This window comes from Rhamphochromis sp. 'chilingali', assembly GCF_963969265.1.
Source record: "Rhamphochromis sp. 'chilingali' genome assembly, chromosome: 17".
NCBI lineage: Eukaryota > Metazoa > Chordata > Actinopteri > Cichliformes > Cichlidae > Rhamphochromis > Rhamphochromis sp. 'chilingali'.
The window spans coordinates 15,287,340-15,314,817 of record NC_137944.1 but is presented as its reverse complement, the minus strand read 5'-3'; the positions used below and the strand labels follow the sequence as shown (position 1 = coordinate 15,314,817).

Genomic DNA, 27,478 nt, shown 5'->3' with positions numbered 1-27,478 from the left:
TTGAGTGAAGAGCAGCGACTGGGGACCAAAAGACAGGTAATCAAAATCTAGAGAGACAAAAAGAGACTGCATTGGTCCACAAGTAACGACAGAAGACCTCAAACATCCACACATCCTTTGACAAACTGTTTCTTTTAACTCACACGCAAGCTGTCTTACACACCAATCTGAATTTAATCACTGTGGAGTAAAAGTCACCATTTTTTTTCAAAAAGGTTTTGGCTTCTGGTTTCAATCATCCCCTGACCTCAGAAAACATTGCACATAACAAGTGAACATTAAACATTTGGCTTATTTACAGTTTAATACAGTACAAACCGCTCAACCTTGGCTTCAGTAACTACATTCATCTCGGCAGCTTCGCATTTCATTAGTCTTCCCTTGGCTGTGCACCGCCTTCTCTGGCTCGAAGGTTCAGTAACAGGTGAGCTTACAGTGGCTGCGTTTTGAAGACTTGCATTCATCAGTTCTCCTGTTTCTCTTTCTTAATATCTGTTACTCTCTGTAATGCCTACAAAACACTTTGATAGCTTGCCCACTCTGGGAGACTAAGACAGTGTCTCACACACACAGACACACACAGAAGTGAAAAGAGTTTTTCACAGCAGCTAGGTGCCCTCTTTTTTTTTTTTTTTTTCTACTTGCTATGCCGACTGTCCTCTAGTACTCATTGCAAGTTTTTCATTGTGGCCTCTGCGTGTTTGGGAGCTTGCCCGTCTTAATCCGGCTCTCTCCTTGGTGAGGTTTCCAGCCAGAGCAGCATCACGGACCTGCTTCATGTTCTCCAGGACTTCAGCCTTGGCGTGTTTCAGCAGGTCAGCCTGGCCCTGGGTGTCAGGAAAGATGGGGAACACAAAAATCAGGAGGCAGGGGTTACAAAGAACAAGGGTGAGGGCAGGGAGGTTGAAAGAACAAAGTATGAGCAACCAGCCAGAGGCTGAAACATGTTCTGATACTCTGCCCCGATTGGCTGTTGGGCTTTTTCAGCGTGCATGAGTGTATAACTGACCTTAAGGATGGTGATGTTCCAGCTGAAACGCTCAACTGCTCTGCTGACCTTGGAACCTTTCAGCCCCTCTTTCGTACCCAGGCTTTGCAGTTTTTCGTGAAACTCCATGGCTAGAACGAAAAAGCAAAGAACCACAGCAGATCAGACTTCCATTTAAGTCCAATCTCGTACATTTAAATTTAATTTAAAAAAAATTTAAAAAAGAAGTATATCATCCTTTACAGGAACATGGTGCACTTTTCTCCAAGGCAATCAACATGGCTAACAGGCCATACTAACATGACAACACCTGCTAAACATCTGCACAGTGCCACTGTTGTGAGCATGTTAGCATTTATTTCAAATTACTTCCGTGCCTCAATCTATACTCTCATTATGAAAATAAAAACAAAAATGAATCATGTTAAATAAAATTGTTTTTTTTCCTCCAAGTGAACAACATAATTATCACTGACGCAGTAGCCTTCAGGTCTCCTACTTCCACACAGAGCTGTGTCCAATATGAGAACATTTCATCTGACCTTACTCTGACTTTCTAAGGATGTCATACATAATTTAGCTTACAAACAGAGACAAGCTCTTTTTTCCCCCCACATCATTTGCCCCCCCCCCAAAAAAAAAAAAAAAAAAAAAATAATGCCCCATCACACCACTTTTTGTTAAGTCATACAGCGAACGAGTGGAGCAAAATCTACCAGGAACACTGAGATAATCATGCTAGGGATGTGCTGGGCATGTCTCGAGTACTAAAGCTTACCTGCTTCACAATCTGACTAAGAGGAAAAAACTGGAATTACACGATTACTACGATTGAATGTCGTAGTGACCTTTTATATTAGATGCCAGCTCTATCCTTTCAAACATCCATCCGTTCAGTTTCTTTAAACCTTCATTATTATTCATTTGGGGGTTATTGAGGGGCTGGAGTCTATCCCAGCTGGGACAATATTGATCATGGCAGATAGTTGCCCCTCCCTGAGCCTGGCCCTGCTGGAGGTTTCTTCCTGTTAAAAGGGAGTTTTTTCTTCCTATTTTCACCAAGTGCTTGGTCACAATGGGTTGTCTGGCTGTTGGGGTTTTCCCTGTATTACTGGAGGGTTTTTACCTCACAATATAAAAGCGCCTTGAGGCGACTGCTGCTGTGATTTGGTGCTATATGAATGTAGCTGAATTTTGGTTAAGATAATCTTTGGTCCACAGCTCGCACACGTTGCTGGCTGGGTTTTATCTTTCCAAAGTGACTGCTGCAGTCAGTTGCTTTGTGTGCTGCAAATTCAGAACTGTAAAAGTATGAGTCTAAACATCAAGCTTGCTTGAGTGCACCCTGCCTTTCTCTGATGGTTTTTTTTTTTCCCCCTCTGACACTTGCAGCTACATTTTAACTTGTACTGCATATTTAGCTTCTCACATCACCTTTGCTCGGCTGTCCCCACATTCAATGTTCATATCTGCCCAATGATCTTTGTGCTCTGGGTCAATCAGTGAGTTTCAATATTACATCTGCATAAGCTTAAGCCCCAGAAGATTCTACGCTCACCTTTGGATCGCATTAAGGAGGTCTATTTGACCAACTCTGTCTCTGTTCAGTCAGTAAATACTGATGGCCATTTTTCATTATTCTCAAGCCTGGAGTCTTCTTCCAGGCTTCTTAAGCCTGGAGTTGATGACGTTTTTTTGTACTTTTTTAACAAACCAAATTCTAGAAGACACAGGTGGAGGATGTGTACCTGTGTAATCTTCAAACTTTTGGGGGAAATTAAGTCACATCATACACACCTTAACAGATTAGTGTTAAGGTGTTCATACTATACAAGTATTGACAAAATGCATGATAAACTTTCTTGGCTTTCTGTACAAGCTAAATTATACTATGGCTTACTTGTATTTTTAAAGAAAACAATACTGTTAAACACACCACACTTTTTTTGTGCTCAGTTGCAGTATCCAGATGAAATTCATAATCATGCCACACGATTCTCAACCAACCACAATTTAGTAATTCCTCGTGTTAAAAGTAACTTTTTGAAAAACTCTGTTATATTCAGAGCATCGTTTCAGTGGAATAAGTTGCCTGAGGCAATAAGAGAATTGGCTTCAATTCATAATTTTAAAAAAAAATCACCTAAAAGCCTATTTAGGCAGTTTTTAATGTATTTGTAAAAATTGTAGAGGGTAATATCACTTGTAATGGAAATTGTGTATTTTGTTTGAGTGTTTTGTTTTGGTTTTCTGCTTTTATATAATTTTTAATATTCACATGTTTACATTTCAGTATTGTAAAACTTTACTGTAGATCTAATTGTTGTAACATTTTATTTGGAGATATTTGATGGCTTGGGCCCCAGGAAGACTAGCAACCACTGTTGTGGAAGCTAATGGGGTTCCTTATAAATAAACAAATAAACAATAGCCGATTACAAAATGAAACTGCCAGGCGTCTGAGAGACTTGAGAGAGAAAGACGCAGAGAAATTAAGACAGCGTCACAGAAGTCAGGCCGGCAGCTAGTTAGCCTGTGTGCAATGAGTTGTGTTCCTGGCTTCCTCTGGCCGCTCCGGGCCACTGTCCCACTGTTACCATGGAAACCCAGAAGTGGGTTAACATGGGGCACACATCAGTGTGAGCTATCAACAAGAACCCAGACGTTAGACATGCCAAAATGTGGACCCCACACACACGCAGAAGAGTGAACAGATTGGGTGCTAGTCTATTTCACCCATCCCTGACACATGATTCTTCCCGGTCAATAAACGTCTGCAAACGTGGACACGCACCTGCACACACATACGCTGTCACTGCTCTACATTCACACACACCTACATAAGTTGCCTGAATAATAACCTTTACTGCGTGGTTGCTAGGCAACTCAAAGCCTACGTGCCACTGTAGTGTGCGTGTGCGACTGTGTGTCTATTTCCCTGTGAAATCAAGCGAAGTCGAGGGTGGGGAGGGGGGTATTTTTCAAGCCAATATTGTTCAGTGTGTGCATACACAGGCAAACAACACTCCCAGATACAGGGTCTTGACCCAGAGATAAAATAGCCTTCAGGGCCAGCCAATCAGCATGTGACAGGTATTTGTCATCGTCACTTTATGTCCTCAGCCTGAACCGTGAAGCAACTGAGATGGAAATGATCCGACTTCCAGCAGAGATCTCGTCAAGAAACGACCGGGCTGTGAGCATCTGATGAAGTGTAAAATCTATACTTCCAGATGTCACACAGAGGCCAGCGCCCTGAGGGAAAAGCAGCTGATCATCTGGGGTTAATGACGGACAAGTTCTCCCAAAATTAGAAAAAAAAGTGGGTATGACTCTATATCCCTTGATGGCGTTTTTCATCTGTGACCGACCTCTCCATACTGGAGGAACAAACTGTACTCCTCCAAATGTTATGCTCCCGCAATTAAGATAATTTTACTACCTAACAACCAATTTAAAGAGGCCCTCAAAGAAGGAAAAATGTTGCTGTTCTCCAATAGTCTTTTTTTCCTGACCCGTTTCTCCTGTCGCCACCCTCTCAGAAGAAATAAGGAGTGAGAGAATAAGTCCAGGACGAATGATCCTGTCCAGTTTGAAGACGGAAAGGAGAAACACAAGAAGAGCAGGTGATAAGACGCGCAAAGCTAGGACTACTGTGTGCAGGCTTCCCTATGAGCCAATCAAACTTTCTTCTGGATTATGCTGTTGTCTTGAGAACTTATTATTTCACACAAAGAAACATCAATGCAGGGAAAGGAGAGAAAAAAAAGTGCCTTTTAAAATCTTAAACTGGGATCAGGATGAGATGAGAGGAAGGTTATTTCTCACAAGCAGAAGTTTTATTGACGATTGATGATTACTGAGATGGGATGGAAAACAAAAAGATAAAAACGATCCATGTCTGGGCTTTACACAAGCATCTGCTTAGAGTCAACCTTTTTCTGTCCTTTGTTTAGATTTTTCATTTAGTTTTTAATCCCATTCATTTGAGCAGGCAAGCCTTGCAGATTCATTTTACTGCTGGATTTGGGGCGATCGTGGCTCAAGAGTTGGCAGTTCGTCTCGTAATTGGAAGGTTGCCGGTTCAAGCCCCGGCTTGGACAGTCTCGGTGGTTGTGTCCTTGGGTAAGACACTTCACTGGTGTCCAGCAGCCTCGCCTCTGTCACTGCGCCCAGGGCAGCTGTGGCTACAATGTAGCTTGCCATCACCAGTGTGTGAATGTGTGTGTGAATGGGTGGATGACTGAATGTGTAAAGCGCTTTGGGGTCCTTAGGGACTAGTAAAGCGCTATACAAATACAGGCCATTTACCATTTACACACATCCGAGAGAGACTAGAATTATATGTGAGGTGTTCACAGCAGCATAAATTGACAGTGCATTTGAATCAGTGATGGAGCATTTTTCTTTGAGGTTTAACTTCTCACCTCGCTGCCTGTGCACTTCAGGGTGTGACAGAAGTGAAACTAGTGTAGCTCGTGAGCAGGAACAGCAGCAAAGCAACAGCTTTTGAGGCTGGTGTTATAATAGTTTCACACTTAACAAAATGTAAGTTACAAAGCATCTAATATACATGTATACCACTAGTGACAGCTGAGAATTCCCCTCCCCAGCACACCCTTAAACTGGAGTGGATTTCCTTTCTTCTCCCTTGGTGTTCTTGTCTCCCTCCCAGCATTCCTTCTAGCCATCCATCTCTCCCATTCATCTTCCCACGGCTTTTGTAACGGCTGATGCAACTTCCAGCCAAGTATCTCTGTCACCAATCATCCCGTGCCCCCCCAAGTGACTGGTTTATGCCTTCTCGCTGCCAACTCCCTCTTCCCAGGCTTAGAGGTGGACCTCCGCCTTTGGGATCACTTGATCACCAGATTTCCTTTGTACACAGGAAGAGCTTTGCTCACAAGATCAGACCTAAGGCTCTGCAGCAGCTCTTTATCAGATGAGTGCAGAAAACACACACTTTAGGGATCTCTCGGCACAGAGTGGCCATCGCTGTACTCGTAACTGCGAAAAAACAGATGAATATGTCAAATGCAGTTTGATCGCAGAGTTGAGCAGCGGCCCCGAAAACAAGAAAATAAAGTCCAATGGAGGATGTGATGAGTTGTCTGGGAGCAGAGTGGAGGAGTCTGCAAAGTTGTAAACAACATTCATCTCAGTCAAATACTTTGTCTCTCCACTGGAGTGGCCCCAGCTGAACCATCATCTTTCTCTCCGAATATCATTTGACTTGGAGTTTAACTGGAGTCCTCCCTTGTGTGGTTTTTTTTTTTCTATTCATATTTTGCTCAAGGGTGGCATTGGAAAAGCCAACAATTTTTTGCATCATTTCAAACTGCAACATTCTTACAAAGCTCATGGACGCTTTAATATTTAATGTGTACTAAGAGTTCTTTAGAAGGGAAAACAAAAGTGAGACATTTGTAAGCGCAGCTTGTGAAATTCACCGCCTTCAGATTCATACATATATACTGTGAATGTTTATCACTTTTTTTTCCCCCCCTTTGCACCAAACCGGTTAACATGTCTAAATGTCAGTCAAGCTGTTTCCTGGGTGACAGCCAGACACTAAAACAGGGTGATGAACGTGATGTGCGTAATGTGTTGTGTGCAGCAATGTGTTTGAGGGGGTTGTTTATGGCCTCTATGACAACAGTCTGGCTAACTAAAGTCAGATGACCCAAGGGATACTGCTGAAGTAAACAAACCTCTGCCAAAGATCACAGAAATGATATCGGCAGGTCAGATTTCATGCCCTTCACTTAACAGACAGATGGGTGATGGATGATGGGAGTTGCACCAATTTAAAATCTCCTCCAGCCAAAATATACACACACAAACTGAGCCAGTATAAAGCCTCATCTAACCTTGTCTAACAGCGGTGATAAGACAGATAAAATATAGTGGGAGAGGAAAGGAAGGGAGCTGACGGTAATCAGCCACTGCAGCCATCTATATAGCACTGCTAAAGAGGCTGTGTGGGAGTATGCTAGAAATATGGAGATAGATTGGTTTATACTCATTACACGCACTCTAGATAGGAGAATCTCATTTAAATGCACGCACGCCTACACACCTGTTGTCTGTATATGCAGGATCTTGTCGTGGATTCCATCTGAGAGCTCCATCACTGCTCTGCTCGCCTGGACCATCTGCAGACAGGGAAGCATCAACATGATTCACATTAAAGAGCATGAAGGAGAAGAAATCACAGAGTTTAACTTTGAAGAAATGTGTCTAATCTGCTGAAGAGGAATATAGTGCACAGCACTGTGCAAAAGTGTTGAGCCACCACTCAGATCTTTAAGTCCTTTAAGATCTTTAAGGACTTTCAAGTCCTCTTGAATAATAGTTCTCCGGATTTTCTTGGATTTTAGATGCTTTTTCATCCATTTTCAGAGGAATGTTTGCTCGTTTGTTAATTCATCTACTTAATCTACTGACCAAGAATTATTGCATTAAGCATCTAACTCAAGGGATGAACCTTGTATCTTTGCAACAACAAGATGATTCCCAAAAAGTGATTAGCCAAAAACTTTTCTCTGAGCATGCTCTGCAGTGTGTCCTTAAAAACTGTTAAGAGACTTTGAGAAATTGAGGGCAAACAATGAACTGGCTTAAAGAAATATGAAAAAAAAAAAAAAATCCAGCCCATCTGCTGTTCTCTGATAGGATGGCTGTCAAGAAGCCATTTTTACAGAAGGGAAACAGGGAGAAAAGGCTGAGGTATGCCAAAACACAGCGGAGGCTCAGTCATGGTTTGGGTCTGAATTTCAATAAGTGGTGTTAGACATCTTGTCAAAACTGATGGAGTTATAAACACAAAAGTATTGCTCCACCATGCAATACAGTCTGGAAAGAGTCTGATTGTCATTCTGAAAAAGGAAACCGTTGCCAATCATCCCAAACACACTGCCAATACAGCAAAAGCATACCTGGATTAAAAAACAAACAAAAAACAAACAAACAAACAAACAAACAAACAAACAAAACACATAATGGAAGACTATCGGTCAAGGATTAGCCTCCCCATGTCATGGTCCTGGGTCGTGCGACCCAGTGTTTTGTGTTTTAGCCTATTTTGATGTTTATTCTTTGTTTAGGGTCACTAAGGCAGTCCAGCCATTTGTACATATTACCCGTGTATTAAGTCTCCCTTGCCCTTCGTGTGTTTATGTCTGCGTGTCTTATATTGTCAAGTCCATGCTGTCGGTTATGTCATCTCCCCTGTACTACGTCTCCCCGGTTCATGTGTCTTGTCTAATCTCCATGTTTCCTGTTTTACTTTGAAAGTCTGTATTCACGGTCAGTGTATTCAGTTTCACTCCTTCTGTCCTGTCGTTAAGTTCATGTGTGTCAGCTGTGTTCCCATGTGTGGCCACTTCCCCTGATCATCCCTCATGTGTATTTAGTCTCTGTGTTTCATACAGTCTGTCTCGCGTCGTCTGTGTTACCACCTCCTGTGTTCTGTACCTCCAGCCATAGTCTTTCCTTAGTTTTGTCCAGTTTAGGTTTTCTGTTGAGTACTACACGTATGCTGCCCTCATTCTGTTTTTGTTCTTTTCATCAGCCATAATAAAAGGCTCGTTTTGTTGGAATCCACTCCTGCATCCTCGTTTGTGTTCGCACCTGGGTCCACCACACACCTTTCCGCACGGTCTGCGGAGGCAGACCGTGACACCCCAGACCTCAACATTATTGAATCAGTGTGGGATCATCTTGACAGAGAACAAAACAAGAAGGCAGCCAACATCCATATAAGAGCTTTGAATGTGTCAAGAAACCTGGAGAACTATTCCTGAAGATTACTTAAAGTAATGACAGGAAAACTTACCTAAGAGAGGTCAGACTGTGTTAAAGAATAAAGTTGGACATAATACATTTTGACTTTCAAGCACATTATAATCATGGCCAGATATATTTCTCATTTTCCCAGCAAAATTTAAAGAAATGAGGGCTGACTCAAAACTTCGGCACAGTACCGTCTGTACATACCACACTGTGCACTTCAACTTAAAGAATGTAGTAATAACAATAACAACAACAATAATAACGTGTTGTTCCCACATTTAATGGATGACTGGAAATTGACAGGTGCATGCAAATAAAGTCATCCCCAGACTAATATGGCAGCTCTTTGAACATGACCCCACAAGACAAATGTTAGAGTTTGTATTGTTGATTGTCATTTATGCTTAGAAATATTTAACCATATATGCTTAGAGGTGTATAATCAATTGTGTAGTGATAAGTTGTGTGATCTTTAACAGGCTACAGAGGCTTGGTGTGTATTCCACACTAGAATGCACACCTACATCCTGGGAGCACGGGAAGAGGTCGCATCTTGTCTTAATTGTTTTATGGTAGGATTAATGTAGCTACGTCTGTTCTAGTCTAAGTGCTTTTCTGTTTAGATGAACTGCTGGACTTCCTCACCGGGGGGGGGGTCTAGTCTACCCTCTTCCTGACCAAGGATGTTTGACCCTTTGATCAGACACACACACACACACACACACACACACACACACACACACACACACACACACAGGCAAGGTACTCTTTGTATGTAGACGTCGTATGTTAATGAACCTATGCATATTCATGTAACCTCAATAAAAGGACAGTGTTACGGGAGGACGGACGAGAGCTACTGGGGTCAAGCGAAGGAACGGCGTTTGTCTGGTTCTCTCCCGTGCACGAGTACCATGAAGAAGTTTGCCTACTTGCGTCTTGCTTGCAGTGTAATTATATTGTCTTAACGTTCCAGCGAATAGGTTTATGCTACAAACCTATCAACAAACACAAAGACAGATAAAACAAGTCGCTTCTTCCTGATCAACTCTCACAAACCCTTACAGGATCTGACCCTCACGATGTGCGGGGGGGGGGGGAATGCTATTCAACAAATACGGGATTAACCACACAACATTACTGTGACCAGATCTCGTTCAGCAATACAAACAGACAGAGACACACACACGCAGATTCATTCATTCAAACTTTGATGTCTCTGTTGTTTACTGCTCTCGGCAGGCACCAGAATTGAGGTGTGGAATCCATTTGTGTGAACAACATTCAAATCTATGCAAATAGTATTCAGCAACAGCGGGAGCTTTTTCAACTCTGATCTGCTCGGCTGGAAACAAGTGTGGCTAATTGCACACACACGCACGCACGCACGCACGCACACACGCACACACACACGCTTACATCCTAATTCACAAATAGACAGCCTGTGTCTGTGCAGAGGCTAGATGCATAGCATTGACAAGCTGTAGTTAAATTAAGGGGTTACAAATCATTCTGCTAAACATTAATCATGACTCAATAAGAAGAAACCCTTTCATTTTTCTCCATGACAGCAAGTCTCTTTTTCTCATTCACACTTGCGCAGCCTCATTTCATATACTCTCCCGATAGCGCTGCTAACTTTGCAATTCATACCGACTGTCCATCATCCTGCCCGAGAGATTCCCGGGATACATCTAATATGAAACGGGAACAAGTGCACTTTGAGCAAATATCAATTTCAAGAAATAATGTTGCAGGCAGGCAGATGGTGGAAGGAAAAAGAAAGAAAGAAAGAAAAAAAACAGAGGCGTAGCGTTCTTCACCACAGCAACACTTTAACACTGCAACACAGGCAAAGCAGTCCACTGAATGCTAGCCCACAGATGTACAAAACCCACTTATGCTGGACAGCCACATTCACAAAGAGACACCAGAGGGACCAAGAGAACGCAGTAACTGCAAGAGATTAATCAGTGATAGAGGAAATATGGAGGGCATTGAAAGATGGCGGCAAAAACCAAAGGGAAAATTATTGAAAGTGTTATATAAAAGCGAGGATGGAAAGAAAGACTCATCCTTTCAGTTACGACACAGGAAAACCCACTCGAACACACCAACTCACCCTGCCTCATTGACTGAATGAAGAGTTAACTTGCAGACCAATTGACCCTGCTTGGTTTTTTGTTTTTTTTTTCCTCCTCTCATTGTGTTAGTTTCCACGGGGGAAGTTCTTCTTCAGTGACTGGATTTATTTTTAGACGCCGTTACATAAATTCAGTCAGTTAAACCACTTGGTGAATGGAACTCTGCAGTTCGTTTTGGATGGAAACACAAAGTAGATTTAGGTCAAGGTGAGGATGTCGCCAGCGTGTTTATGAGACTTGAACAAATGGGGATGTTGCCCGCTACATAACAATGAAAAGCTCATGTCGGGTTTCAGAAACTATTGGCTAAAAAGGAAGCTTTTGTTTGGGAGGGGAGCTTTCATTGTCAAGCCAAGCGGTTGGGGGATGACTGATACGTTGCCTTTGTTTGGTCTTTCCTTCCTTTTGATGAATTTCAGATTTATGAGTCACATAGAGCCCTTTATCTGGTGCGAAAACATACAGAATATTAACTGTCAGGTCTCTTCCTTTCTCACCATCTCATAAGTAGAGACAACCCGGCGGAGGACATCAGGCAAAGACCCCTGGGGCTCCAGGGTGGGGTACTGGTCCCGCAGGTCAAACAGTAGTAAAGGCATCCCCTCTGGTTCTGAAACTCTAGAGCTCAGAGCCAGTATGCACTGCATGAGGTTAGCCACAGCCGACACCCCACACAGCTCCCTGAACACTGCTACTGAGTTCTGTTTAAAAGAAAGAAAGAAAAAAAGCAGGAAGGACATGTTTAATCAGTAGCTAAATAAGAATACACGATCTTCTCCTATTCACTGTCCTAATTGGACGAAAAAACCCAAAAAAAACAGAGGCACTGAATTGCGTGGAAAAAAAAAGACAAGAAAACTAGTGAAATCTCTCCTACACTCTGCGACACAAGTCTGCGACTTGATTTCGTTTCATTCTCTGTCACACACATGCACACCCTACACCCCAAATCCTGCAACAGAGCTATTTGTATTTGATTGCGCTCCTGCTGCTGTGCTGTGGCAGTAGTTCAGAGTGAAATGGAAGCAATCAAGAGATGTGGATGGCCAACAGTCTCATACACATTCACAGAACATGTAATTACTGTTTGGCATAGGGTAACAAAAGGACCCACAGACAAAACTGCCGCTTGGTTCATAAAGGTTAATTCGACCATTAATGAAAGACAATGAAGCTTCTGTGCAAGTTCAACACATTCCCGGGCATTTGGGTTAATAATTTCCTTGCCTGCTTTCTGGGAGCTAATCAGCCTCTGTCCCTGCTGATATAAACATGAGTGCTCGTCTTTCATTTATCTCGACCTCACCCTGTTCACTCAGAGATCCTCATCCAAGTCTCCAACCTGCTTCAGCTCAACCATGTTGGGACTCTGCCACGTAGTTTCAAGGTTTAAGGTTAACCTCTATTAATAGTTTACAGAGGCTGATAGTTTATTAATCTAACACTCAACTTATAATAAAATTAATTCAATTCTTTCGGTGACCTCGTCACTTGTCCCTCTGCATCGTCAGTCTTCAGCTCTGTTTATCACCTATGTAAGCTTCTTTAGTGCAATGTCAGTTGATATATTTATATCAATATACAGTGTCTTCTTCACTCACTGCTTTGTACTCTCCGTTTTGCATTTAATTATTAGTTATTATTCTCGGACTCTCTTCCACAGCGTGTCTTTTATCCCATCTTCGTTCATTCACCCCCAACCGATCATGGCAGATGCCTCTCTCTGAGCCTGGTTCTTCCAAGGGTTTCTTTCTGTCAACAGGGAGTTTTTTCTTCCTGCTATCACCAAGTGCTTGCTCATAGCGGCTTGTTTGTTGGGATTTTCTCTGGGGTTTTTACCTTACAGTATAAAGCGCCTTAAGGCGACTGTTATCGTTGTTACTTGGCACTATGAAAAATAAATAAATAGAATAAAAATGGGACTGAAGTGAAATATGGATCAACTTATATCTATTAATCTTTAACTGTAATTTAATTTCCTCATGAAAAATACATCAATTTAGTCCTAAGGAATTCCCATGGTTAAAATGCAGAAATTTGCAGGTAAAATAAACAAGTTTACAAATCGGCAGAAAAAAAGCCAACTTTACTTTGTATAGTCAGTTTCCTCCACCACAGCTGGGAGATGCATTTCTCAACAGCAACAGTGCGTAAGATCTTACCACTAGATGTCAACTGATTTCTGTTTTCTTACCCCTCTCAATTCATGTGCCTAATCCTAGCTATGGTGGCTGCTTTAGGACAAATAACTCTGGACACCGTTCACTCGTAGTGAGTGTAGGCTGTCAGTTTGCAATAACAATAACAGCGATATTCAGGTGAGTTGTTGAGGATATCAAACCCTTAGACTCTGATAGCTGCTGCCTCTGCAAGCTGCAATGGCTCTAACATTGATGGACTTGGACACTTAGCGAATAAACACTCATATGATTGACTCATATGTACTCAAACTGTTTATTAGAGACAGCCTAACATTAGCTGGCATAATGTTAGAGTATAACCAGCTGTTGTTTAGCTGGCTAATCCAGAGAGGACAGGGCTGCATGTCTAATCTGCTGACAGTAACTAATCGTGACAATATCGGGAATCAATTAGCATGTTTAGGTACGTTTTCATGTGCTAGAGGCCTGACTAGGAGGAGGAAGGAGTGAGGAATGAGGAGGGAGAGGATGACATTTTATTAAGATTCTGATTCCTGTGTTTTCAGTTCTATGTTGAAAGACGACCCCTTCTCAATTTGTTGGAAGACGTAATTACACCAAGTAATGTATATTTACTATATATGCACGTTCTCGTTTTGTAGAATGACACGTTTTACTTTATTCTTGTTTTCTTCCTCAGCAAGTGTGAACAGATATCGTTTTACACTTCGAGTTCCAAATACCATGAAAATGGCCCAAAAAACACTAAAGCTGATCCCAAACTAAATGGTGACATTGTGCTGGCTGTGTCCAGTAATAGTTTTCCTCACCTGCATGTTTCCCCTCAGATCGGTGGCTTCTCTCAGCAGAGGAGCAGCCATTTTGAAAACTTCATCCACTGCTCGAATTCCCAAGTCCCTCAGAGCTGTATAGTCCCTCCCCTTTCGGGCCTTGCGTACTGACAGACCCCTTTTGTGAGGTTTTCCTCCACCTCTGCGATTGGTAAGGGCCACGTGCACGAACAGCTTGGCATGTGGGAGTTCCTCTCCTGTCAGAGACTGCAGGGGTACATGTCGGTAACCAGGCTGGAGGCACTCCAGAGGTATGGTATACTGACCTGTTGTGGTGGAGAAATCACATACGCATTGATTTCATGGTTGCTACACAGGAGCTGTGGGGCTCATAAATAAGTATAAAACTTGTGCGTACTGACCTATGAATTCATCCCCAATAAAGTCATCATCCAGCACCACAAAGCGAACCATAGCAAGCTCAGGCAGGTTGATCTGGAACTCAAAGCTCTCATCGAAGATTGGGTTGTCTCCATTCTGGCTCACAGTCCTAGTGCGGCGCTCTGTGCAGTCGGCTGGGATGCCATGGATCTCCACATATACATATGGGTCCACCACGTCCCCTTTAGCCCCAGAACCTTTGGGTTTTGGCAGATTCTGGCCGCTAATGACCTGCAAGCGAAAGGTAGATCATTTCATTAACTGTTTCAGTCATTATAAACTTCTTGTTTATAATAAACTAGTTAAGCTAGATTATATGACTTTGCTTGGAAGTAAACGTAGAAGCATGCACTGTCCAACTTAATCCAAAGGTTCAGATGTTTAAATAAGCTTTGCTAGACTGATGGCTTTTTTAATGCAATGTATGCCATTCTGTCATGTTATGGGGTTCTATTGTTACCCAAAGGAATGAGGGCAAAACTTCAAAGGACAAAGTTCTAATAATAATAATTATTACTGCAATGTCAAACATTATAAGAGAATTTTTAGAAAACTTAAACTGCAGTCTACACACTATTCCTGCACACCTTCACGTGGAGCAGCTGCGGAGACACACCAGGCACCGTGTCTCTGGTGTCAGCGCTGAAGTAAGACACCTCCTGCCGCATGATGGCCGGACGCAGAACGTAACCGCAGTTCCCATTCTGCCGGAACCAGGCTGTGTTTAGGTCCATCATCAGTCCTGCTGTCTGAAAATTCATTGACACTATCTGGCAACCGCACTTCCACAGGTCCTGGGGGTTCATGTTGCTCGAGTCAATACGCATAGGGTTGGGGTACACCCGTGACAAGAAGTGCTTGTTGTGGTTGACAAAGTCCCCGGGGTTCTCGCTAGCAAGACGCACTGCTAAAGACTCGTGAAAAGAGCACACCTCCCAAGGTTTTTGACTTTTGGACGAGGTTGGAAAGTCAATAAAGGTGACAGACTGGCAAAGATTTACTAAGTCCGAGAGCTCCTTCAACAGTTGGAAACGTTTGGGGGGAACGCTCGAAGGACTAGACGTGACAACGATTTTCTGCACAGTGTCCTTCTCACTTCCTCCAGGCGCTGCCCCTCCACTATTAACTGCCTTTATCTTCTGGCACATCTCTGCTCCTTCATCCTCCTCACTTACCTCGCCATCTTCCCCATCAGAACTCGGCACTAGCTTTTTACCCTTTAATAGTATTCGATGTCTTAGGGCATGCGGGGATGGAAGGTATGAAGCCTCTTCATCTGGAGGATCTGTGTACAGCTTCTCCCCTAAAATCCTCATGAGATGCTGCCACATCACTTTCTGCTGTCGAAGCGAACAGTGGTTTTCAACACACAGAATTAACGGGTACTCCGATGCTGCGAAGGCAAACCTTCTGATTGCTTCTAACACACAGTGCAGCAACAGCGGCGGGGAGAGGCTGTGGCCAGTACACACTAGCGGCTCCTCATCTGCACCATCCCAAACATCTAACTCCACGCACCGGCAGCCCATTTTGAGGGCACGAATGTAGCCGGAGATATCCGAGGGGCCTCGAAACTGGTCTTCGATGAGGTAGGTGTTGTGGGACGAGTTGATATAATAGTGAGACAAAGGCTGAGTCATGTCCTGGCATATGATGCTATGCTCTTGGTCAAAGAGGTGGCACTCCGCCGAAGTGAGGTAGCTGGTGAAGCCGTCCAATGACAGGTATCCCTGCTCCCGCCCCTTCTCCGATGGCTCATGAGCCTGGATGAGTTTCAGGCTGGTTTCCTCACTCACCTAGAGGGCAAGAAGAGTAAACAGACATTAGATAGACTAGGATTATATTTGTCCTGAATTTTCTGTGTGATTAAGCTAAGTTACCCACTTGAGCCATGCCCTGCTCAGCCTCAATGAACCTCATCAGGTCTTTGGTGTCCAGGAACTCTTTGTTACTGGAGAACTGCACTAGGAGAAAATAGATCTCAGGACGTGTGCAAAAGTCGTGGAAGACCTCAACGAACTCCTGCTTGGTGACCCGCTCATTTCTTGCCATTAGCTTTTTGTTTTCGCTGTAGTCTTCAAGTCCAGATCCGTTATCTATCGTAAGCTCGCACATCCTCTCTCTGAGTCTTTGAAGCTCCTTAAACCTGTGCTCCACTTTGCCACTGTTCACCCCGGGGTTCACGCCTTGTATTAGCTTTATAGCCAATTCCAAATGAATCCCTTCTGTCGCGTCTCCCCATGTGTCCTGGTTAGCAGCAGAGGAGAACAACTGCTCCAGCCAGCCAAGACGAAGACTGTTCTGACTGCTAGCAAGCATGTCGAGGGTATGTTTCCCATACTGCATCAGATACCTAAAGACAGAAAAATGTAGAAGCACTTAAAAAAAGACAAAGACTGAGCTATTGTAGGACACAATATTTTTGGTATAAATGATCAAATCTACAGCACAAACATTTCCATTTTAATTTATATTTCAGACATCTCGCACAGTGCTTGAAATATAAAATACAACTACTGCAGCAGTAAAATCAATTTAAAATCCGCCCATGTTTGACGGCACAAGCTTTTATAAAAAGAAAACTTAAAAGGACTACATAATAAAGGCAACCGAGCAAAATCCCACCGTTCATCTCAGTACAATCAATACCAAAAAAGAACAAGATAAAAGAAAAGTGACAAGATATGAAAGTGAACTGGCATGAAAGAAAAACACACTTTATGTCTGCTTAACCTTCCCTGCAAGACAAAAATCTCAGTTCAAGCACACATTAAATCCTTCGTCAGTTCTTGTTCACCGTAACGTCAGTCAGACCACCAGAGGATTGTTGGGCTTTATTAATAAAAGCAGCCCGACTAAAGCATGGATGGAACATGGTGGCCGTCAACATGCACATTGTTTGCAGAGATGGCCAATATTACAGGGATGAGCTGTCTATTACCAAATGTTTGGCTTACAATGAGTGTGAATTACAGGGCACATAGCTTTTGACCTATAATAGACTAGCTTTGCATGATTTAAAATCCAAAATAAGCCATTTTTATCTTGTTAAACCTTGTTAGTTCATTCAATGTCTGAAACAAGCTTGCTTCTCCCTCACCAGGAAAACACTGCTGGAAACAAACTGTGTTGATAGTCTGAAGATGTTGGCTCATAGGGAATACTTACACATGCATATTGAGTGTAGGCATCTTTAATATGAACAAAGAATAAGAAGAAAAACATTTAAATTTATGTTTGAACTAGTCCTTCAGACTAAACTGAGTAACTACAAAACAATAGGCTTAGGATGCTTTATGTAAATTTCACACACAGCTGGTTTTTTATTTATTCACATATTTGTGCTGTCATATGCTGCTTAAGAGGTGGAAAACACACAAGGATTAAAAGCTAAAGAATGAGTGTACAATGTAAAACTGCTCTTTCTTCTTTCTGTGTCTTACCTCAGACCAATAACCCAAATGTTAGCCACCTCTGCAGAGTTGGCAACCAGGTCCAAGCTTTCATAAATGTCTCCATAGATGATGGAGAATGCACAGTCCTCTGAAATCTGGTCATAAACTCCACTGGTGCGGAAGGTCTCCGTGTTACGACCTGTCCGTACCTGGAGTTTGAGACACCCGAAGATGAGGAAAAAAGAGAAGAAGAAATTATGCGAGGTTTAATAAAATCAAATGAACTGTTATCCACCGTATGGAAACGGTTACAAACTTGTACAGCTAATTCATTTTAAAAGGCTTAAGAAGGCATTCGTGAAACAAATCCATGGTGGGCTGATTTAGAAAAGTCTTTCCCTTTTCTTGGACACCGACCTCACGTATAGAGGAGAGAGAGATCCGAGCTTTGTCTGACTCCTTCTTGGATGGCTCCCAGCATAGAGCCTGGAGGCCGGCATCAAGGAGATAGTATCGCTGATAAACACGGGAGTTGGGTCGGATTTTCTTCAGCTCGCTCCCCTCAACCTGGAAACCAGATATGGTTAATCACTCACTAACTTTCAGAGTAGAGCTCAGTCGACTTCAGCCATGTTGGAAAGTAAGACTTTGATCTACCCGAAACCCTTGATGCATGGATACTACCTTAGATATATTTCATGTACAGCTATGTAAAGCTTATATTTTATGTAAAGGCTCTCACGGTAGCTGACCCACCATCGAGTGGATGCAATCAGAAGCACTGCTGATCTTTTTCTCTGACAGACTGCTGCTGAAGGACACAGTCTTCTTCTTCTCCCGACCAGCACGTGATCCATCCTGAAAAGGAGGGGGAGAAGAAGGATGTGACAGATAAAGAGGAGGAGGAGAAGAAGGGGGTGTAATAATAATAAGAAAAATGACTCAGGCAGACAGCGATCCCTCTGAAGAGTACTCTTTGCTTAGTCATGACAACAGTTTTTCAGCGTTGAATGGATCACAAAGGATTAAAATACATATCAGCTTATATAACCAAACCTAAATGAGATTATTGGGTCTACCTCATAGAGCCACCTCCTCCCAATTTGTTATTGTTCTTCCTGATACCAGGCTAAAAGCCTTTGCTCGTTCTTGCCCTTCACCATTAATCACACCTGACTAGACGGAAGCAGCAGGCTCCAGCATTCTAATTCTGCCCCTCCACAATGACACAGGCCGACCCAATCGGTTTATCTGAGCACACCATCACAGCTCATCCATCTGATTTATTGACCAATCAGATGTCGCCCCCGCAAAGAGCCTCATGCTTGCAGATAAGAGCATATATGTGGGCAAATATATTCAATAATGGATATACTAGTCCTGATTAAATGAAATCAGAGACTTAATTGACGCTCCAAAGAGGAGCAGGATAACTTAATTACAGCTGAGTAGCCTGACTGAGAACACCCACAAACTCAACCTGCTGGTGACTCTCAGAAGCAAGGAGGCAAAATGTAATTGATGAGAAATAGAACATTATAGCACTGCAATTACCCATAAATTTTTAATTAGAGATTATTGTGTCAGTGATTGTTCCTTAATTTATTTAATCAATATTTTATGCCCTTAAAGTGGACCTACTATCCTTTGCCTTATTTATGTCTTATACATATATTGTTATAAATGATAAATGGACTGAAAGTTATATAGATCTTTTCTACTGCAAGCCTCATTCACCAGTTTATATGCACATTCACACAAGCACTTTTGTCTGTACCAGAACATTTGTTCAAACACATATACGCCGATAGCTTCAGTACCTTGCCCACCATAGTGGGCATGTCAAAATACTGGAGTACCCGAGGGAATCGATCCACCGTCTGCTGGTGGATGAACTGCTCTACCTCATGATCAGCAGCACTATGGTGGATAAACATGACCACAGTTCCAAATGGTGCAATCATCACATGTGGAAGTATTCCCTATAAGTCAAAAAAAAAAAGCTTCTTAATTTGGATGATGCCTCATGATCCACAATTAGAACTGATCTCCTTAATATGGCAAAAAGCTTTGGCTGTTAGCACAGCAAACCTTCTGTTTGCAAGGGACAGCCAATCATAAAGGTCGTGTTAAAGGGAGGGGGTAAAATGGCTTGGTTTGGAAATTGTTCATGTAGTAATGGTTACAAGGTTAGCTTTGCATGATTCACATTTCAAAGTGGAAACTGGAATTCTGCAAAAAGACCAAAACTAAATAAAGAAATAAATCAAAATCCGTTAATTCATACCATTTTTAGCTGTTAACCAAGTAATTAACCAATTTAAGGTATGAAGCTGAGGTGCACAAGAGCAATATCCCTGTCTGAAAGAGTGATACATTTGCGAGGGGTGTTTTGAAACAGTGAACAAATCAAAGCAGCACAGAGGAAGATCAAATCCAGCACTCTGTTGGTCCATAGCTAACAAGCAAACAATCCTTAATTTATTTATTAATTTATTTTTAAATACAAACTTTTTAAATACAAGTCTAACAGATTGCTGCTTAGCAGCATAATGTTTTCGCATTCAGAGCAAATATATGTGAATATTGATCGGCGGCTGATGAATCCCTACTCATCTGCACAACTCTGGTTTCATTCAAATAAGACTTCATATGAACCTCGAGAGCACTTGTGTCTTTTATGAGGGGAGAGAGAGGCGGCACTTGATATGAAGGAAACCCAGCGGACATGAAAGGCAAAAAGAGATAAGAGAGAGAGGGCAGAAGGGGGGGAGGGAGCTGCGTTTCATCTGAGGAATATGAATGAACACGTGATAAAGGGGGGTGGGCATAATTAACAGAGGACGAAGACGCTCCCCTCAGACGGAAAGAAGGGCACATAACCATCCCAAATCCTCACAGAATCAATCGCCTCATTAGGACAGGAAAGTGTTTCCAATCACAATAACTCTTTTTTTTTTTTTTTTTGAGTCACTTTAATGAGGGAGTGCTCTAAAAATACCCCTGGTGCCTGCAGGGATGATACAGGGAGCGAGAGGGGGTGTGGAGGAGATGCCCTTCCAATATGAAAACTACAGAATGAAAAAGAAAAAATTAAACTCTGATTTCGTTTTCTTGTTAAAAATCCCACACCCCTGTGCACCGTTGCACCAACACCTCTAAATTTAACTCAGTTAGAAAGACTCAGATGCATCAGCAGGGGGGAAATCTGAAAATCAAACCAAGATTCTGTCTTGTTAAAATAATTCATTTGGAAAAACTGGCAAAGTTCCCAGTGACCCAGAATGAGGCACGGCAAACAAAAATGGAGATGGATGCACCTTCGCACAGCAGTTTGGAGGACCACCCGATCATTCACGAATTTCTTTTCGCCGTCATGCACTGCACTGACAGGCACAAGAGACTTATGATGGCCTCAATGTGCATCACTTCCTGTCTGTGGCATTACCAGTAAGGGTCTCTCTGTGGTTGGATCTGCACCCAATTGCAGTGCACATATTACCCATCATCATTACCTCTACTGACATTTGCACGTCACTTGACCACTAGCAAAACTCGAGATTGCGACAAACTAAATCCTTGCCATGCTTTGCAAAAAGCTGTGATTGATCACCCCTGTTATCCTCTGACATAAATTACTGACAGAAAGAGACAAAGAGCTTAAACATCAAACCACCTAGCACTGACGTCAGGAGCTAAATAAATTATTTTGGCAAGATAAAACTGGAGGGCACATTTTAACCCCGCAAGTGGATAAACAACTGAATAAAAATGCAAATGCAAACACATCAATTTTTCTTACAAGAAAAAAAATAAATAAAAGAACATGCATGCTATTAAATCAGACTGGAACACCCAAGGACACGGAAAACAAACAAACAAACAAAAAAAACAAGTTCTGCCTCCATTCCCGTATAAGATTTCCCATTTACTTTGTACTTCTATACTGCATGTCTCAGTCTGCTTTTTTTTTCTCACACACAGAGATGAGCCTCTAAAACCACCAACTGCGCTTCAAAACAGGAAGCCTGTCAGCCCGTCACAGAGAGTTTCCTGTGGGCTCCACCAAGACTTGAGTAAAGTGACGATAGAGAGAGACAGAGCGGAAAAAAAAATAACGTGTGAAACCCTTCTACTTGATATGGTTATTTTTAGGTTTAACAATGTGACCAACAAGTCATGAACATGACTATGAAGAAACTGATCTCTCATAATGTTGCAATACCAGCCATGCAGACTAACAGTCTTTCTTAATTGTTCAACTATTGACACGTTAACAGTCATTTGCAGTTGTCCTTCCACGCTGCACGAAAAGTAGGAAAAGGGTAGGGTTGCTCACATGGGCAAGATGCATGAAGTGAATATCTATTGTACCATATGGGCTTTAAAAGCAGTGAAAGTGTTGGAGTTTCCTCCTGAAACCAAAAACAACTGATTAAAAAAAAAAGTTTTTTTAAAAAAAAAGAGTCACGAGAACCAAAACTGCAAATTCACTGACATTTAATACCAAAGCAAAAATGAGGCTTTGTCTGCAAGTTTTTAATTGTTCAAACTACACAAAAGATTACTGCAGATAGATTCGGATTATCGTGAGACTACGAGATTACTGATGTCCCTGTTAGGATTTCGACACTGACTGAACAGATGGAGAAATCCGGGATGGATGGATGGACGAATACAGGGATAGATAGATGGAGAGTGAGAGAAATGGGAGGAACTGGGTGGCAGAGCACACTAGAGGCAGTTTTTAGGGAAGGACACAGAGTACAAGAGACGTTACAGCAAATTCTAGCTAACACAGGAAAGAGGAAGCAGATAAACTTCTGAAAAATAAGTGCAAAGAGAAATAGATAAAGATGTTCTCTAGCTTGATTGCTAAATATCGTCAGAGCACACGATCAGAGGATTTGCACTTGGTCTCCCGCAGGGTTCAGGACGCGGTGCAGCACGGTGTTTTCATTAGTCAGAAGAAGAAGAAAAAAAAAGGAGTGCATTGTGTCATGTATGAGCTTGCGAGATGACATAGCTGGTACATCATACTAGCAGGATGAAGATGTAGGTCATCAAAGGAAGTTGCCTTTGATTTGTTAAATGAGACAGAAATAGAATGAAAGACGGCTGTTTAAGTGAGAGGAAAAGAATAGAGGAGTGAAAATTGGAAAGGGGTCCTGCCTCCGGACTGTTTGACAGTGGATTATGGACTCTTAATAGCATAGATTTTTTTTCCCTCCAAGAGTCTTTTACCCTGGAGCACCGTGCAACCAGGGGGGCCAAGGATGTGATTTAGAACCACATTAAAATGGGGTGAATAACAGCTGGTTTTCTAATGAAAGGATTGTTTATATTTTTCATGTATATGGAGACGTTGGGTTTTTTTTTTTCCAATCAACAAAAGAGACTGAACCGCTCTTGCCTTAACTGATGATTTAAACAGTTGCACATTGCTGCACTAATCAGGCCAATTCTTCATGCATTAAGGCAGGCTAATCGCACGCTGATCTCGTGTTCACATGCTTGGTATCTGTATGTTGGGTGGGGTGATGGGTGTCGGGTGCACATGTGTGGCCACAACAGAGCCCAGGACACTGGAGATAAATAGAGCAGACAAAGCAGCGTGTGGTCAGCTCTGTCTGAGGCTCCATGTATGGGAAAATGTGGCGAGCCTTCGCAGTAACTCAGCTGCTCGCTCTGACTATGAACGCCTGCCCTTGTGGCAAGAAGAGCAGCAGATGCTCTTTTACGCTTAGAACCTTTTGAAGTCCCATGTGCGCGCACACACACACACACACACACACAAAGTGAAACAAGCAAAAGGTTGACTTGAAAAAGGTCACCTTGTCAGAGAGATAACCACAATTTCAGCTGACAAACGTCAGAGACGCATTTACTGAAGAAAGAGCGGGTCCGTTAATACCAAGAACAGGCTGCTGAGGACTAAGTCGGGCAACACCTGCAAGCGCATAGCCAAGTGAGTTTCTCACGTAACTCATCAGCACCTGTCGCTGCACTTATATGGGGTCCTTTTGCAACGAATTTAGAGTGCATGTGTGGAGCGGTTAAAGCTATGAGCTGTCAGCTATTAGGGAGACTGTCCTGCAGCTCCGTCACAGTCAGTAGGAAGCTTGATCCCCTCCTCGTGCTGTGCAGGGTCATGCTTATGCAGGCTGAAGCGGTACAAAGCTGACTAAAGATGTTGATGTGAACTGTGCTCGGGGGCTCACTCTCACTCCATCAGCTATCCTCCCCAGCTGTGTTCACCTCCAGCAAATGCTGCTCCCTCAGTTTGAAAAACATGCAGTGACACGCACGTTCCAGGCACACACCTGGATCACACCACTGAACGTGACCACGGTAGAAAATACAAATAATGTGTATACACACACTCTATACACCAGCCAGCCACAACATTAAAAACCATTTTCAGGTGACATTTACAAAGCGATATGCTGCTGGGAAACCTTGGATTCTGGCAATAAAGCCAGATGTTACCGTGATACACACCACCCATCAAGACATTGGTGCAGATCAAGCAGAGTCCTCGTGGTAATGATGCTCACTGATGGCAGCAGTCACCGCCTACTGCAAAGTGCCCATGGCGTTAAACCAGCCCCCCATCTCCCCAAACCCACATATACGAACATCCAGACGTACAAACAGAAGCCACGGCATGCAGAAGCCAAAGTATCTGCTGCTAGAACACCCCCACTGGTCCTGTCTCCATGCACCCAAGAGGTCATTGATGCTTTGGCAACACATGGGGGGGGGGGGGGGGGGGGGGTTCACAATATATCAGGTAGGTGGAACTAATTTGTTGTCTTTATGAGAGCTAAGCTACAAAAGCGATACCAACCTCCTACCTGACTGTTACAAATTACACCTGGAACCTGGGGAGCTGTTGCTTTTTGCTTTCAGTGTTTACGCAAGGCCGAGACGACCATTATTCAGGCTTAATAGATATACGAGTGCTGTCTGTCTTCTAATATAATGCTTGGCGAGAAAGGAAGAGTAATCCAAAATGTCAAATGACTCCTTTACTTACTCAGACAAGTGTAAGTGTTACAACACACTGCATAATTTATAAATGCAGAGGAAAAGCAGTTCATACAAAAAGAAAAAGGAAAAATCTTTGAATATATACAGTTTGTACAGGACTGCAGTATCCACACATACGCCTTGTGTCATATTAAACACACACACTCTCACAAACATGCAGCAACACTTTCCGGGTGTTTTCTAAAGTTATGTTGGCATGAATAATGAGTGAAGAGGAAAGCAGATATCAGCTGTGCCAAGCTGTATTTTACTAGAAGGCAGGTCTGTGCAAGTGTGCGGTGTTTGAAACTCGGAGACTACCTGATGTTATCTACATCAAGATGAACTCAAAGCAGGCATAAACTCCTGATCATGCACATAAGAGCATGGCAGGAAAAAAAATGGATTTGCAGGTGGAATAAAGCCCACACTGAGGAATTACAGTTGCCGAGACCTCCTGATACTGCAGCCGAAGCTACTGCGAACATACAAACGCAGGACACGAATCCCTGACTCCTGTTAAAACCGCTCTGGAATGTCATGCTTCCTGTTTATCTACCTACATACCACCCAGACTCCTGTTGTGAGCAATTCTGTGTTTTGCCATAGTCAAGCAAACAAGTGTTGTGTGGTGCTGTTGTGCTGACAGATGCACTCATAACCCCTCGCTTTTTTTTTTTTTGCATCCCTCTGAAACCTATAAACGCGAGCACCGAATCGTGATCGTTTTTTGCTTTGACACAAAGGAGGCATGTGATGCGTACAGCGAGCTTTCCCACGCTGTCCTTCATCACCATCCATTGTAGCAGCGGGTCAGAGGGATGTCCTGGAGCCATTAAACATCACACATCAAACGTGGCGCTGTGTATCAGGTGTGGCCCTCGCCAGGAGGTATTTGGACAACATTTGCGACCCACAATGAAGCAAAGAGTTTTTTTTTTTAATGCTTTGTGTCAAGCTGGCCACAGCGTCCAGGGTAACAGAAGAAAGACAGGAGCCGGCCTGCGTGTGGGCGAGGAAGTGAGAAACATTTGCCTGTGTGTGTGCAGTGAAAGTGACTTGTCATAACCAACTGTTCATGACTTAATAGCAATATTGCAAAACGAACTGTGTGAGGAAATTGGCCAACAGGCTGGCATCCTGTCTTGCTGAGTTACAGCCAATGGTACTCGGACGATGGCATGTGCAAATAATCAAGTCCTTACAGGCAGCAGCTCTAGAGACAAGTAGCAACTGGAGATCAATACGAGACCTCCCACGGGTCTAGAGGGAGGCCTAAAACCATAAAAGGACAAACTCAGGGGATAACTCATTAATTAGATGTTATTGATCTGGCAATATCTGAAACGCTGTTCCAGTGGGGTGGGTGTGGGTGTATTGGGGGGTATGATTAAGTCTGGAGGCTTTCATTCAATAAACGTTTGCTCGCGTAGACACTCAGGTAAGTGTGGGCAGAGCGGTTAATTGAACATGGGGTGGGGGGTCTTGTAGTCTACTGTGGGCCACAGAGGATGGAGTGAATGTAATTTCCCATTTTAATCAAAGGCTGCAGCAGGTGGTTTCACCTATTAGCTCCTACTCTGGTCTTGCACTGACAGGATGCCTTTAGGTAACACTGCTTGAAGCTGTATGGCAAAGCAAATTTGGAACTGTGAGCAAGTTTTGGTTTGAAGTCGTGGGCCCAAAGGGCAACACTTGTCCTCTAAATATGTGACACACACACACACACACATACAATCATCTCCAGTGTGACAGGAACTAGCCTGATGTGCATCTTAATGCACAGCATGCCTTCATCCAGCAGCACACACGAGGTGAGATGAGGGGCCTGATTGTTGCCTATTTGGCACACACGGTCAGGAAGTTAACAGAATGTGTCACAATGCAGCGTAACAGTTTATTTCCAGATTACAACTTGATTCTATCGAGTAGTGTTGGCGAGATATTCTTTGGTGATAAGTCGCCACATCTGCGCACGGCTCGGTGGAGCTTTTATTCTCCCTTAAATCAACAACAACACAGTATCAGCGTGGCGTTTCTGCACTGCTGGTCGTGATGCTCTCTAATTCAAGTGCTTTGCGCTATATGAGACGAGACATGCTTTCGGTGTTTTCTGGAGTTGCAACAGTTTGCATCCCCCCCCCCCCCTCCAATAAGGAAGATGAGCCGTTTTCTGCTGATGAAACTGGTGGCCTACCTTGATCAGACTGCTGCGTCGAGGGATTGGTTTAGCAGCTGAGTCTGGACCCGTGCTCTCCCACTTCGGAGACTCGCAGCTGGAATCGTTCTGGACCTTCTTGCCGGCGTTTGGCACGCTGCAGCTGCCGTTCGACACAGGCTCTCCTCGGTGCGTCTCCAGGCTCGTTCCGGTTCCCCCTGACGCAGCTTTACAGCCAGCAACCGGTGGACCGACGGCGCTCATGTTTTCTCCAAATTCTGCCATGGTGTCACTTTCGGGGTTTTTTCCGTTTTCCTAGCTTTCATGAAAGCAGCCGAGCTTCCAACAGCGACAGCAATACACACTGACACAGCCGTGCCATCGTGTTACGTGAACGATCGGCGACCGTGCGCCTAAAGACAGCGGAAACTTCTCTCTCTCTGTTTCACTCGTGCTCTCTTTCTTTTTCTCACAGCCGCTCGCGCGCTGAGGGGCGAGGCGACAGGAGGGACAGCAGTGACAGACACACCTTCAGACCTTCGCCTACTGCAGCTCTCACATCTCGCCGACAGCTGGATGTGTGCTTGTGTTCAG

The 27,478-nt window shown here is 43.3% G+C and overlaps 1 protein-coding gene across 1 annotated transcript; it reads right to left on the bottom strand.

The window, feature by feature from the left end:
• LOC308384929 (inactive phospholipase C-like protein 2) lies at window positions 1-27,478 on the bottom strand. The gene is made up of 12 exons (XM_080863600.1): window positions 26,924-27,478; window positions 18,451-18,552; window positions 18,112-18,261; window positions 17,743-17,903; window positions 16,184-16,652; window positions 14,887-16,095; window positions 14,281-14,530; window positions 13,898-14,184; window positions 11,424-11,627; window positions 7,068-7,143; window positions 1,010-1,119; window positions 1-827 (listed from the first exon to the last, which is right to left on the bottom strand). The coding sequence occupies exons 1-12, from the start codon at window positions 27,167-27,169 to the stop codon at window positions 645-647; spliced, it is 3,447 nt and encodes a 1,148-aa protein (XP_080719726.1). The 5' UTR covers window positions 27,170-27,478; the 3' UTR covers window positions 1-644.